This window comes from Bombyx mori, chromosome 28 (assembly GCF_030269925.1).
Source record: "Bombyx mori chromosome 28, ASM3026992v2".
Lineage (NCBI taxonomy): Eukaryota > Metazoa > Arthropoda > Insecta > Lepidoptera > Bombycidae > Bombyx > Bombyx mori.
The window spans coordinates 10,124,847-10,139,248 of record NC_085134.1 but is presented as its reverse complement, the minus strand read 5'-3'; the positions used below and the strand labels follow the sequence as shown (position 1 = coordinate 10,139,248).

Here is a 14,402-nt window from a genome sequence, read left to right as displayed (position 1 = left end):
TAAAACATATACATAAGTACGATGAATTATTGATCAGCTTACATTTTATGAGCCATCGATTTTATTAACGACTAGCTGACCCGGCAGACTTCGTAGTGCCTCAATCGATAAATAAAAGACCAAAATTTTTGTATAAAATAAATTGAAAACAAACAAAAGTAATCCGTCCGACGGGGGATACATCAAAGGAAAAACAAAATTGTTATTTTATTTAATTTCGAGCATTTTCATATTTATCTACCTTTTAAACCTTCTCTGGATTTCCACAAATAATTCAAGACCAAAATTAGCCAAATCGGTCCAGCCGTTCTCGAGTTTTAGCGAGACTAACGAACCGCAATTCATTTTTATACATATAGATGACGGCTGCATTTAAACAAATGCCCAACTACCAGTGTACATTACTGAAACTGAAAAAATATACCGAGTAGATGGATGTCAATGCTCCATCAAGATTCTAGGCCATCATTCCATCAAAACAGGAGTATGTGTATTTACTTCTTATCTGTTAGGATAAAGGTGTGAACCTTATCTTGAAGATAACGTTTTGTCAACGATTTACAATCTTTGGACGCGTTTCCATTCAAAGTATTGAGGAGGTAACAAGTGATTTTAAATTATTTTGAAAAAAAAAAACATTTAATTAAATGAATAATAGTGGCGGTGCGCTTGTGTGAAAATGATCATCGGCGCTTGATATAACAATAATATCATCCACATAAACAAGATGAACATTGAGCCCGAACGCAGAGGCAGCAGGAGCCGAGCTTTGGAAAGGTCCTTGAGCTACTCAGAGGCTATCCGAGGAGGATCGGGAAGATCATCAATAGAGATCCCAAATATAGTCGACACGGATGTTTACAGCAACGAAGAATTAAAGAAGCATTACCGAATATCCCAGACCTATGTCGAAGGTAGAGAAATCACATTTCCCTCCACCATCACCAATGTTGACACATCTCCACAGGTCAACGTAAATGCTATCGCATCATCGCAGTATTCCAGTGAAGATGAGACTACGGATTCTGGTCTAGTAATGACAATAGATGTTGAAGATACTACTAAGACATCGGAAGTAACTAAGCCTTTGTCGGATGTAACTCATACTGTTGTGAGTTCGATCCCTATTGATATTTATGATAGGATTGAAGTTGCCGAAAGTATTTTTGATGGAAACGATACGATTGGACCATCGGCCGCCGGGTATGCTACGCCATATAGCAGAAGGAAACGAAGTGGGAAGAGACGAAGGTAATTTAACTAATAGTACTGGATAATTTAAATAAAGTTTTAGGATGGGGCTCGTATCCCAATTTGACATCGGCAAAAAAGCATCCTATTGTTCAATCTATGTTAGATTTGTGTCAATTTTAAGTTACATGATTTGTGACTGATTTAAGCAACGCCAATTTGTATACCAGGAGCGTGGGGCGTCCTCCAACCAGGTGGACTGACGACTAGTGCGCACGGCGGGAAGTCATTGGATGCGGAAGGCGGAGGGTCGCATTATGTGGAAGGCATTGGGGAAGGCCTATGTCCAGCAGTGGGCAGATAAAGGCTGATGATGATGATGATGAAATTAGTATACCTTCTGGGTTTATTATCTTAGTTCCTCATTGAAGTCTTTCGTTGATGTTCTAAGCGCGTGTTTCTTCAAAAAGATTGATAATTGCCTGCAGGATTTAAAAATGGGAAAATAACTCTTATATCTTGTACCTTTATGTTTTAAATTACAATTTAGGCTCATATTGACATATTTTCGATGAACTTTATCTGGTAAATGAGCTAACAGCACACCTGATGGTAAGTGGTTACCATCACTCATGGACGTCAGCAATAACTGGGGCATAGACAAGCCGCTAGCCTACTGCTAAGTTAATTTGGCAAATCTCGGTATAAAACATAGTGGTATCGACATGTTCAATTTTTTGACAGCTCCAAAAGCTATTTTACAAATCAATATTTATTATTTCTACTGAATTTATCTTATCCGAATTCTTTGTAAGTTCTTATCAAACGTGAGTAAGTTTCAAGCGCGTTTATTTTTCCCTGTATTTTTTTATTTAATTAACTACCTCCGTTTTATTTTCTAAAAATGATTTTAAACTTTTTAATACAGTTTCATAGTTCAGAAAGATCAAAAAATAATAGGAAACGTTTTTAATTCTGAATGATAAAATTACTGTACCTACAACAACTGGTGGCAAAGCATCTGAACCCTAGAGCTACAAGTTATTTATACAGTATAAGAGGTAAAATATTCATTTTACTTGAATACTGCAAATAAAACTTCACCTTAATCCTTCACAGAAGGAGAGGGTAATGTTATCCCAATAAAAAAAAACGTGAAGCAAAAACTTTTTACCTCTTTTTACAAAAATTGCGCGGACGCAGGAGTATGAAATATTCCACATTTATAAAGAATATAGAGAAGAAGTGCAGAATACTAATATTTTTTTCAAATTATGGATTAAAAATACATTAAATCAATAAAGAAAACATTACACACACTACCATGTATTTGACACACACACATATACTCTTTGTTTATTGTCAAACTTTTGTTATTGCTTTAAATCTGTAGTCAAATTGAGAATAGGTTAATATTGTTTATCTTTAAATTTACGTATTTAATTTGTGTATAGTGTAGTCTGGGCGAAATCTGTAACAATAGAACAATAATAATGTTGAAACTTATAATTAGTCGGATTTCAACTACTGCAGGCCACTAATTAAAATAAAGATCCGTACCAAAGCATCATTTCGCTGCCATAAAAGTAAATGCCATATGCTTCAAATGCCTTCCGATTCTACAGGAGACCAGGTCGTCCCACGCGTTCCAGGAGAGCTGTCTACAAGAACGGAGATGAGAATGTACCGGTCCGGAGTAACATACCCGCTAAGTCCATCAAATACATGCGGGATTTGGTGAATACTGTCGTAAGTATACCTACACGGGGAACCAGCAAATATTACGCCATGTAATGATCGAAAGTGCTCTACCAATTGAGAGGCTCTACCGATTAAGGATACCGAAGCTGATCGGTATACCCAAAACGGGCATGAAATCTATGATTCAAGACTGTTTTAAACTTGGCTATCTTCACACTTAAATCACTATACGAAGCGTGGATGATGGCTTTTGCACTACAATATTGGTATGTTGGTCTATTGGTTCTGATAGCAACATTTCTACTAATTTGGCCATGAGCTAGTCCACGTTTTTGTGGCCGTTATAGGTAGACGATCGTACAGCTCACCTAATGGCGAGTACTCACCGTCGCTCATGGAAATCAGTATCACCAGGAGCTCAGCCAAGCCACTGTTTACTACTGAGGACTCTCCGCAAACCTTGTTTGAAGAAAGAAATGTCATAGCGCTCGGGAAATATCACATTTAAGAGCCAGATGATACGTTTTTTTTTTATTGCTTAGATGGGTGGATTAGCTCACAGCCCACCTGGTGTTAAGTAGTTACTGGAGCCCATAGACATCTACAACGTAAATGTCGCCACCCACCTTGAGATATAAGTTCTAAAGCTCTCAGGTATAGTTACAATGGCTGCCCCCCCCCCCCCCCCTTCAAACTGAAAGGCATTGCTGCTTCACGGCTGAAATAGGCAGGGTGGTGGTACCCACTTGCTAGGGCTCACAAGAGGTCCTACCACCAGTAAATACGTGGCAAAAAAGATTTCTACAAACGTATTGTAGATGAACGCAGATGTTCCAGATAGTAAAAATTAACTCCGCTTCGGTGGTGGATGGTGAGATGGTAAATACGAGGTCATCTCGAACAAACCCTCAAAGTACTAAGTCGTCGTGGCCCAACGGATAAGACGTCCGGTGCATTCGTGTTGATCAATGTACCGGTGTTCGAATCTCAGGCGGGTACCAATTTTTCTAATGAAATACGTACTCTACAAATGTTCACGATTGACTTCCACGTTGAATGAATAACATCGTGTAATAAAAATGAAACCCGTAAAATTATAATTTGCGTAATTACTCGTGGTAGGAGCTCTTGTGAGTCCGCGCGGGTAGGTACCACCACCCTGCCTATTTCTGCCGTGAAGCAGTAATGCGTTTCGGTTTGAAGGGCGGGGCAGCCGTTGTAACTATACTTGAGACCTTAAAACTTATATCTCAAGGTGGGTGGCGCATTTACGTCGTAGATGTCTATGGACTCCAGTAACCACTTAACGCCAGGTGGGCTGTGAGCTCGTCCACCCATGTAAGCAATAAAAAAAAAAAACTTCAGCAATAAATACAATTACAGATAAACAGCAAATGGCGTTTCATCATATTGCTGATGATCTGCGCTCATTTCGTGTTCTGGTTCATATTCGCTGGTATCTGGTACGCGGTGGCGACCTCTTACGCGGACGACATCGGGGACGGCAAGGAGCACTGCGTCACCGGTACCTCGTCTTTTGCAGGTCTACTTCTCATGACTATAGAGACACAGGTAATGACTAATTCTAAGTTGTCGTCGAGTCACTTTATGGCAAATTTAACTATAATTTAACATTATTTCATGTCAAGTGTTTATTTATTATTATACTAGCTTTTTCCCGCAACTTCGTCCGCGTGGAATAGTTACTTTGGCATACCGCTAACTTTTACCCGCGACTTCATTTACGTAGAAAGTGAAAATATTTTTGAAAAATAGAATGTTAAGGAGCTATTTAAGGTACCAAAATCACGCTTTTTAACCGACTTCAAAAGAGGAGGCTGTCAATTCGACCACCATTTCTAAATTTTCATAAAGCTACTACTACTACTACTACTGGTCCGATTAGAAAAATTATTTCAGTGTTAGATAGCTCATTTATTGAGGAAGGCTTTAGGCTATATAACATCACGCTAAGACCAATACAGGCAGAGCACCAATAAATAATGTTTCAAAATTCGTTTTCTTTTTCCTTTTGAGAGATTCCGCTGCGTGCGCTGCAGATTTTATATAGCCTATAGCCTTCCTCAATAAATGGGCTATCTAACACTGAAATAATTTTTCAAATTGTACCAGTAATTCCTGAGATATCACTTTAGTTTAAATGTCTTTATTAATTTTTTTATTAAGATACGGAATGATTTCTTTGTGATGTTACAATAGTCCGGCTTCACGTGCACCATATCAAAACATTTCAGATGACAATCGGTTATGGATCGAGATATCCGAACGAAGAATGTCCTGAGGCGATCATTATCATGGTCTTCGAGGTAAGCACCTTGCAAATACATTATCGAATTGATAATAACACTGATATTAATAGGAGCTTAGAGTCATAAGAATTCAGAGGCTACAAAATACATTTTTTTGAAGGAATTCAATTTTATGCATCACTAGAGCGAGCTAACAGTGTATTGAACTAAATTCCAAAAACAAATGACAGTTGCTGTGCTCGCTGCACGAAATGTGACACAGTAATTATATATTACTGGTGGTAGGACCACTTGTGAGCCCGCGCCGGTAGGTACCACCACCCTGCCTATTTCTGCCGTGAAGCAGCGTTTCGGTTTGAAGGGTGGGGCAGCTGTTGTAACTATACTTGAGAGCTTTAGAACTTATATCTCAAGGTGGGTGGCGCATTTACATTGTAGATGTCTATGGGCTCCAGTAATACTAACACCAGGTGGGCTGTGAGCTCGTCCACCCATCTAAGAAATAAATAAAAAAATGAATTGTAAGACTGAGATGGAAATGAATTGCGGGGTCAATGCACTTGTAGGGACGGGTGCCTACCCACCTTCACGTTATATTACAGATTCTTATACTTACGTTTTGGGTAAATGATTTTTTTTATTATAGCTGATGGGTGGACGATCTCACAGCCCACCTGGCGTTAAGTCGTTACTGGAGCCAATAGACATCTATAACGTAAATGCCGCCATCCACCTTGAGATATGAGTTCTAAGGTCTCAGTATAGTTACAACGGCGGCCCCGCCCTTCAAACCGAAACGCATTACTGCTTCACGGTAGAAATAGGCAGGGTGGTGGTACCTACCCGTGCGGACTCACAAGAGGTTTAATGGTATGCAGCGGCTTGACTTAGCCCCTGGCATTGCTGACGTCCATGCGCGACGGTGATCACTTATCATCAAATGGGCCGTATGCTCGTCTGCCTACAAAGGCAATAAAAAAAAAAATGCCCTACCACCAATATTTTCTTTTTTTTTTTTTTTACCTATATTATTTTCTATTTGATTTATACTAATGACACTCATATACCTACTAATGAGTTTAATTCGTTTTAGAATAGGCAACCTGACCTATTATTTATAAATAATTCAATTTAATCTTCGATCAACAATAGTAACTAGATAAAGGGATACGTATAAAATTAAAGCAAAAACTGTCCGCGTGAATATATACTTATATAGCTACATTCGTTTACTAACAAACGGAGAAAAAAGTTTTGAAACACTTTTACTTTCAAACTAATAACAACTATGGCACCTAGTAATAAAGTCACAAATCTCCAAAACATTATCTAATACTTACGATCATTCGTCACATAAAACGAGCAAAGCAATAAATTACTCCTGTCACTTACCAATAAAAAGACATATTTTAAACAACTTTTAATGTTAAATCAATCTTAAGGCGCAACAAATAAAGTAACTTTTCCCTTAATTGCTCTGAGAACTAACATCGTTTTGCTTTATTTATTTTTGCTTCTTGAAATGCCGATTTCTATTTACTACAGGAGGTAAGGGAGTCGCGCTTAACACTAAAATAATTTATTAATGAATTAAAGTAAAAGTTTAGTTGTTTACTTTTAATGTTTTGGAAATGTATGTTTGTTAGTATCTATACATTACTTATTATTTTATTAGCGTTACGTTTTTGTGTAATATATATTTTTAAGTTTTCGCGACCAGTGCACATAATAAAACAACGTTTAAACGGTTTCAAGCGTGGTATTTTTATTACAATGTTTCGGCCACGTTTCAGTAGCCGTGAGCACGGGAAGCAAAGATGTCCAGTGTCAATAAGCGGAGTTCTTAGCTGGCTTATAAAAGTCATCTCTTGTTTCTCTGGCGACAATCGAGATCCATTCTGCACACGTGATTGCTAGGAAAGCTAAAATAAAAATGGAAAGCTAAGTATCTAATGAGAGTCCAACAAACAGACACAAAAGTAGCATTAACCAATTTTAACCAACTAATTTTGAAGTGCTGCTAACAAATTTAAAAAAATTATTACAACACAAATCTACTCGATGCATTTACTGTTCTGTTAAGCAAAAGTTTGTCCATGTGTTGGCCGAGCCTTGGCCAACATTTGTAGCGGTGGTTAAAAATCGGTAATTTTGTTCAAAATTTAATATTATTTATAGGTTTAAAGCTTACAATATAGTTTATACTTCATGTACTTACCGAAAGTAAGATACTCCGGCCGTTAAATTGCTTTTTCGGGCCTTATTTTTGCAACTTTTGAATACACACTGCGGTATTGTGAGACGGGTTGACATTGGCTGTGTTTGAAGTGAACTAAACAAAATAAGAGCTCACATTTCAAGTGCGCTGTTATTTGACGAGACGGATTTTATGCACCGACCCGAAATCTAGTTACTATTGTTGATCGAAGAATTTAATAGACAAAACTATGAACATCAGAACATGTGCACGTATACATTTCATTCAGTGAGATTCTGAATATTTCCAGATCGTAGCCGGGACTGCCTTATCCGGGGGACTGTCGAGCTTACTATTCACTAAACTGGTTCGACCAAATCGACACGTGTCATCGGTCGGCTTCAGCAAGAAGGCGACGGTAAAAACATTTCCTAATTTATTCCAAAACTCTCCTTGAGTGAACCTACGTGGATTAATACAATGAGACGTCGTTCCCTTTTTATTGCTTTACATTGATGGTGCTTCTGGTGAGAAGTGACTATCGGAATAGACAGAAGACAGAAAGAGGCAGACCATGAAAACAGATTTTAAAGGCCTGCTATAGTAAAATGAAGAGATGAGGAGATTCGCAGGAAAATCATGGTAACTGACATAACCCAAAGGATTGCGACTTTGAAGTGGCAGTGGGCAGGACACATTGCTCGTAGAACGGATGGCCGTTGGTGCTGGAAAGTTCTTGAGTGGCGACCGCGTACCGGAAGACGTAGTGTGGGTAGGCCTTCCACATATTGATTGATCTATTGAGGCTTGCGGGGCTCCACTGGATGTAGGCCGCGTATGACCGATCTTTGTGGCGAAGTTTGGGGGACGCATATATCCAGCAGTGGACGTCTATAGGCTGATAAAATAGAATAGCTTTAGTAAAATAATATGCTAATTACGCTGTCTCCAGGTATGCCTCCGTGATGGAGAATTATGCCTTCAGTTCAGAGTGTGGGACCTCCTCAACCTTCACATGATCGGCAGTACTATTACGGCATACATTTTGAAGCCAGTCAGGTAATAATATCTCAGGTATTCAAAGTTATCGAACTGGCACGTTAGCTATTTATTTTAAGCACAAAGTCGATGCCAAAGTCAGAGTATTTCTGCCCGATTCATAATATGGAAAATGGAAGATATTGTACAGTTTTAATGGGACTTGTCACCAAATTATACTGTTTTGACTTTACTGTTTTGAGATAATTTATTTTCAATAACAGAGAGCTTGTAAATTTATCTCCAATGGCGCATAAATTATAACACAAAAAATAACAGTCCTAATTTTTCCTTTAAATACCGGAAATCTTGAGATCATCACATCAAAGATCAGAAACACGCCGCACCATCAGTATTTCATTCCTCATTCATGGTGAGGTCTCTTCAATCGGTCCCTCATTGCTGAGGATGGTGATTCCGTCCGATTCCGTCAACTAGCTGTCTCCATCGATGCTGTTCTGTAGCCCGGTGGAGTGCGTCGCTGACAGGTACCCCCAGTTCCTCCGCTATTTGGTCCGACCGTCGTTTGGGACCTCTACCCCTAGGCCTTTTCCCCTCGATTTTACCGGTCACCACAAGACGTTCCAAATTTCACGGCGACCTATAATAATAATAATAAATAATAATACATATTTACTAACAATCACGCCACGCTGACTGGACCCGTGATAAGTTCGTAAAGAACTTGTGTTACAGGTACCAGATAACGGAAATAAATGTAAGATTTTTATTATACACATACATATATTTAATATACATCCATAGCCCTGGAAAATACATTTTATGTTTATCATACAAATATCTTCCCTTGGCGGGATTCGAACACGCGACCCCCTTGTGTAGTGACCATGTCACTTACCACTACACCAGACGGCCGTTAATGATGGACCTATGAAGTCATTCATGGAAACAAAATTCTCAGAACTTTGGAAGGCGAGTTAGTCCACAACTACATTCATCAGCTGAAGCTGAAAGAGGCCCGGGCGTTCCTACTCTGGCCCATAACTGTGGTCCACGTGATCGACGCTGAGAGCCCATTGTACGACTTCTCCGCGCAAGACATGATGGATTACAGGTAACATTAATACTAACGTTAATTTACAACATACTCTTTTAAATAAATATATAATAAAACTATAATATTTTAAGTGTATTCAACTGATAATTATTTTTAATAAATAAAAGTGAATTGCTGTTCGTTAGTCTCGCTAAAACTCGAGAACGGCTGGACCGATTTGGCTAATTTTGGTCTTGAATTATTTGTGGAAATCCAGAGAAGGTTTAAAAGGTAGATAAATATGAAAATTCTCGGAAATAAATAAAAACAATATTTTTGTTTTTCCTTTGATGTGTCCCCCGTCGGACGGATTCCTTTTGTTTGTTTTAAGTTCATTTTATACAAAAGTTTAGGTCTATATAAAAAATATAAAACATATTTTTATATAAAAAATACCCGTTGGACGGACCAGATTCGTGCAGCCCTGGATACCACAGTGCACGATGCTCTGCACTCAGCTGCAGATAGGAACAGATGGCGGTGCACTATAAAAAACAATCTGTTTCAAGGCCATGACCACGACCCTCAGTAATGAGGAAACCGACGCAAGGAGGAGGATTCCTCTCTGCAGTCTTCTCAATGATTAATAATTAACCTGATGAGCCACTTGTCGTTTCCAGGTTCGAGATTGTGGTCTCCTTAACCGGTTCTTCAAAGAACATGGGAGCGGTTACCCAGAGTCGCACATCCTACTTGTCCAAAGAAATTATCTGGGGCTACAGATTCAAGAATGTTTTAAAGTAAGTAATCGATACATATAGCTTACTGGTCCGGATATCAGGCACTGTCCAGCCTATTTCTGCCGCTAAGCAACCTTGATTTCTGTAAAGAAATGATTTTACGTTATTTTTAATGTAACAAAGGTTTATTATCTTGTCTCTCAGATCACTACAAGCGTTCAAGATGACACATATGATTAGCTCATGAACCGTACATAAATAAATAAATAAATAAAAATAACTCCAGTTTTTCTTGTCAATATATTATACAAATTCAAAACCTGTGAAACAATATAACGGTAACATTAAAAATGAGCTACAAAAACAGCACACATATTATTGTTTTTTTTTTTGTTTTTTTTTATTGCTTAGATGGGTGGACGAGCTCACAGCCCACCTGGTGTTAAGTGGTTATTGGAGCCCACAGACATCTACAGCCTAAATGCGCCGCCCACCTTGAGATATAAGTTCTAATGTCTCAGTATAGTTACAACGGCTGCCCCTTTATCTTCAATCATTGTCTTCTTCAGGTATTCGAAAGAAAAGGAAGCCTATGCGATTGACATTGAAAACCTGGATACGGTGGAACAAGTCGAGACGCCACTCTGCAGCGCCTGCCGTCTCAAGGATTTCGAAGATAACATGAAAGACTCAAACACCCCAACCGTCTTGACCCAACAAATGTCCATTTCGCCAACAGACCTATCTTTAAGCCAGGAGGACTCTTCCACGATATCTAAAATCGGCGATTCTCTGCCGTCAAGTCCAACTCTGAACAGAACTGCCACCCAGAGGAGCTTTGGATGGAACTTTAGGAGATTTTATCCAGAGAAGTACGTTAATTATGGACAGGAACAAAAAGAGTTGAATGTTTTGAAGCAACAGATGTGATTATGTCTGTTTTTGGTGTGAGTTGGCTGTCTCTTTGAAGATTAGGTACACTGATGCCTCAGTTAAATTTTTGCTCATCCACACAAATTCTGACTGCCTAGGAATAATTCAACATACGTAATGTAAGTGGAGTCTCAGAAAAATAACGTTAAGAGTCTAACATACTGCTACGCGCTGTGGTTCGGGATAAATAAAATTTCACCAAAGTACAACTTAAAAACTGTATTCAACACTTAAAACACTTAAACACTCAACAAACACTTTAAAACTCTCAATCCGCTTGTTCCGCTTCGCTTCAGGTGATCCGTTCGCTGTTTCGCTTCGATTACTGACTGACTGCGCGCCATCCCTACAACGCTTTTATAGCCGATACCTCATCGCTAGAATCATCGACAGTATTCCACACTTCTCTACTCATAGTTCCCGCTATCTGACAATAGATGGCGTTGTAATTCTCGAGTATTCTAGATGTTTCGATATTCGTTCGACTATTCGGCGATAGATGGCGTTAATCCTACCGGCGTAACAATACATACATCTGAGTTGTTCCGGCTGGATTGCGAAGCTCTCTGTCACAGACTGCCGAAAACTAGCAGCCGTTCATTATCTCCTGGCGTTTACGTACAATGTGCGTCCAAGATAAAGTTGCTTCTGATTACTGCAATAATAATAATAATAATGTTTTTATTGCAAGTAACCATGACTTAGACCTATGTTAGTAGTTATATTTACATCACAATGAATTACTGTCGTAACATCCCATGGGAGATGGTACCACAACGACCCATGTATACTCAGTCCAGCCTGCTTGCGATCATGCTCAGGATACTGTCGGAGCTGGCCCTCACTCTGCTTACCAGAGACGCACACCTCTTACGCATGGTAGCGTAAAAACCATCTATGTGCGCGTCTGCAAACATCCCTGATGCGCTACAAAAGCGGGGCAGCACCACCAGCACCCTGAAGGCGTTATTATATTGAACACGGAGAATGCAATGCAGTAAAAATCTTACTTAACTTAGGTTAAGTTTTGAACTATTAAACAAAAACATAATTAAGTATGACACTTGTTGTAACCACAATTACTATTAAAGGTTACTTTATAAATATACATACTATGATAAGTAAATAAAACATTTCAAAGATACTGATGATAGTTTTTTTAATCGACTCCCAAGTAGAAAATGTTGGGGTTCTCAATACAGGTTCGTGTTCATGTTCGACAAAAAGTCATGGTATTTCTTGATTTTCATTATTATTTTAGATGATTTATTTTATACAATTGATATACCAGAAGGTCTTAATATCTACCTCTCCTATTACGCTATTAATAATAACGTAAATGCCGCCACCCACCCTGAGATACAAGTTCTAAGGTCTCAGTTTTTACAGTACAACGGCTGCACTGCCCTTCAAACCCACTGAAGTAATAAAGGTCTATGTTCAAACCGAAAATCTTTACTGATTCACGGCAGAAATAGGTAGGGTGGTGGTACCTACCCGTGCAAACTCACAATACATCCTACCTTCAGACGTATTTTTATAAACTGCATTGACAGATAAAATTATAAAGTCATGGCTACCTTCATACTCTGAAATTAGAAATGCGTTTTGTGGCTATCAAGGAAATAATAATAAAACTGACATTTGAATTATTGTAAAAAGTAACAAAAGTATTTAAATGTCTGAATAAATTGGTGATTATATCATTTAAAAACAAATAAAGCTCAAACATATTAGATTAAAAATACTGATAATTATTCATTAAAAAAAGTATTTACTGTAAATGTACAATGTAAAATAAAATTCGTTATTAAATTTTGTTTATTCAAAAGACTTAATTAACTATCATTTAAAACTATTAAAATAACAAAAACACATGTTTAGTTGAGTTTTTATTTAGTTCTACATTTGTGTAAAATAAATTATGGTCCAACATGGATTAAATGTTTAGGTTTAAAGATCGACATAGACTTTATTGAAAGGGTTCAGTATAAAAAGTGGATTTTGGTTTCGTGCAAGGCGCATGTCTTTACCATTGTTGTTAATTGTTGATGGGCGTATTCCTTTTTTTTTTTGACTGCTTAGATAGGTGGACTATCTCACAGCCCACCTGATGTTAAGTGATTACTGGATACCGTAGGCATCTACGACGTAAATGCGCTACCCACCTTGAGATATCAGTTGTAAGGTCTCAGTATAGTCACAACGGCTGCCCCGCCCTTCAAATCGAAACGCATTACTGCTTCACGGCAGAAATAGGCAGGGTGGTGGTACCTACACGCGTTGACTCAGAGGAGGTCCTACCACCAGTAAAATGACATTTAAGCTGTGGTTTCTGTGAGCCCCATCAACCACAAGGTGGACTGTTAGTACCTTTGTCCATAGACAGCATTCGAAGGTAATCAATCTAATTTAATATCTGTTTGTCCCTATAAAGTACGGTTATTCAATCATATAAATAAGAATGATACAAAAATGAAAACATTAAGCAAAAAAAATTTTGAACCCTAAGAACAACGAAGTGTGAAGTACCGTGTACAGGCGCCGGGGTCAACGACCGCGACATGTGCTTTTGTACAAAAATATTTATTCAATCATCGCACACGTGCTTTTCACACAGAGCTCTGACCTAATTATAAAAAAAATAAAATTGGAGCTTAATTTTCAGCACATTGAAAATTTTACATTCAAAATATATAATGTGTATGTAATATTTTTCATATGAGTGAATAAATTGCCCACATATACAATATAGTCCTGACCTTGCACCTTCAGATTTCCACCTGTTTCGGTCTCTTCAGAATTCTTTAGGCAGTGTCAGAGATTAACATCACGAGAGGACCGCCAAAACCAATTGTAGCGGTATTTTGATCAGAAGCCCCAAAATTTCTATAACAATGGGATCATGTCCCTACCTACATGTATGCTACTGATGACAAAAAGTTATCGAACAAAATGGTACCTACATACTTTAGTTCAATGTAAATAAACTATATTAAAAAATGTTGTGAATTTTCTGAAAAATTGCGAAGAACCTTTTTCCCCAACCTATTATACCAGAGCCGGAAAGTTCCGCTGTGCACTTAAGACAGTATAGTACATAGTATAGTACATTTGAAAACAGTATATACATAGTTGACGACTAAATTATGCATGGTCGCATGGTGGAGTTACTAAACAGGACTACGTTTTTTTTATGATTGAAAGATTACTGGTGACCTGGAGGCCTTTCCAGTTTCACCAGGACAGGTGGACGAGCAAAGGCTCAGCCAGGAGTGGAGGGGTCTGCTAACAGCTGCCCGAGCGCCTCCGAAGGAGACCTAACAACTCAAGAG

At 38.4% G+C, this 14,402-nt stretch overlaps 1 protein-coding gene and 3 long non-coding RNA genes across 4 annotated transcripts; 1 reads left to right on the top strand and 3 right to left on the bottom strand.

Moving 5' to 3' along the window:
- The first annotated feature begins 32 nt into the window (after positions 1–32).
- Positions 33–11,322, top strand: LOC101742050 (ATP-sensitive inward rectifier potassium channel 1). Its single transcript, XM_004924292.5, has 9 exons — positions 33–1,251; positions 2,817–2,940; positions 4,276–4,464; positions 5,148–5,219; positions 7,670–7,777; positions 8,312–8,418; positions 9,320–9,472; positions 10,075–10,194; positions 10,704–11,322. Exons 1-9 carry the CDS (start codon positions 728–730, stop codon positions 11,062–11,064), a joined length of 1,758 nt encoding a protein of 585 aa, XP_004924349.1. The 5' UTR covers positions 33–727; the 3' UTR covers positions 11,065–11,322.
- Positions 6,902–7,660, bottom strand: LOC134201620 (uncharacterized). Its single transcript, XR_009976989.1, has 2 exons — positions 7,381–7,660; positions 6,902–7,084 (listed from the first exon to the last, which is right to left on the bottom strand). It is a non-coding gene; the product is annotated as an uncharacterized LOC134201620 (long non-coding RNA).
- On the bottom strand, positions 8,587–10,075 carry LOC134201623 (uncharacterized). Its single transcript, XR_009976992.1, has 2 exons — positions 9,864–10,075; positions 8,587–8,998 (listed from the first exon to the last, which is right to left on the bottom strand). It is a non-coding gene; the product is annotated as an uncharacterized LOC134201623 (long non-coding RNA).
- On the bottom strand, positions 11,304–12,221 carry LOC134201621 (uncharacterized). Its single transcript, XR_009976990.1, has 2 exons — positions 12,050–12,221; positions 11,304–11,722 (listed from the first exon to the last, which is right to left on the bottom strand). It is a non-coding gene; the product is annotated as an uncharacterized LOC134201621 (long non-coding RNA).
- Between the last annotated feature and the right edge of the window lie 2,181 nt (positions 12,222–14,402).

Excerpts from the sequence above, each read along its gene's own strand:
- LOC101742050 (XM_004924292.5), top strand. The coding sequence starts at position 728 with ATGAACATTGAGCCCGAACGCAGAGGCAGCAGGAGCCGAGCTTTGGAA. Across the intron at positions 2,941-4,275 it reads GGGATTTGGTGAATACTGTC|ATAAACAGCAAATGGCGTTT; the intron begins GTAAGTATACCT and ends ATACAATTACAG. Across the intron at positions 7,778-8,311 it reads GCTTCAGCAAGAAGGCGACG|GTATGCCTCCGTGATGGAGA; the intron begins GTAAAAACATTT and ends CGCTGTCTCCAG.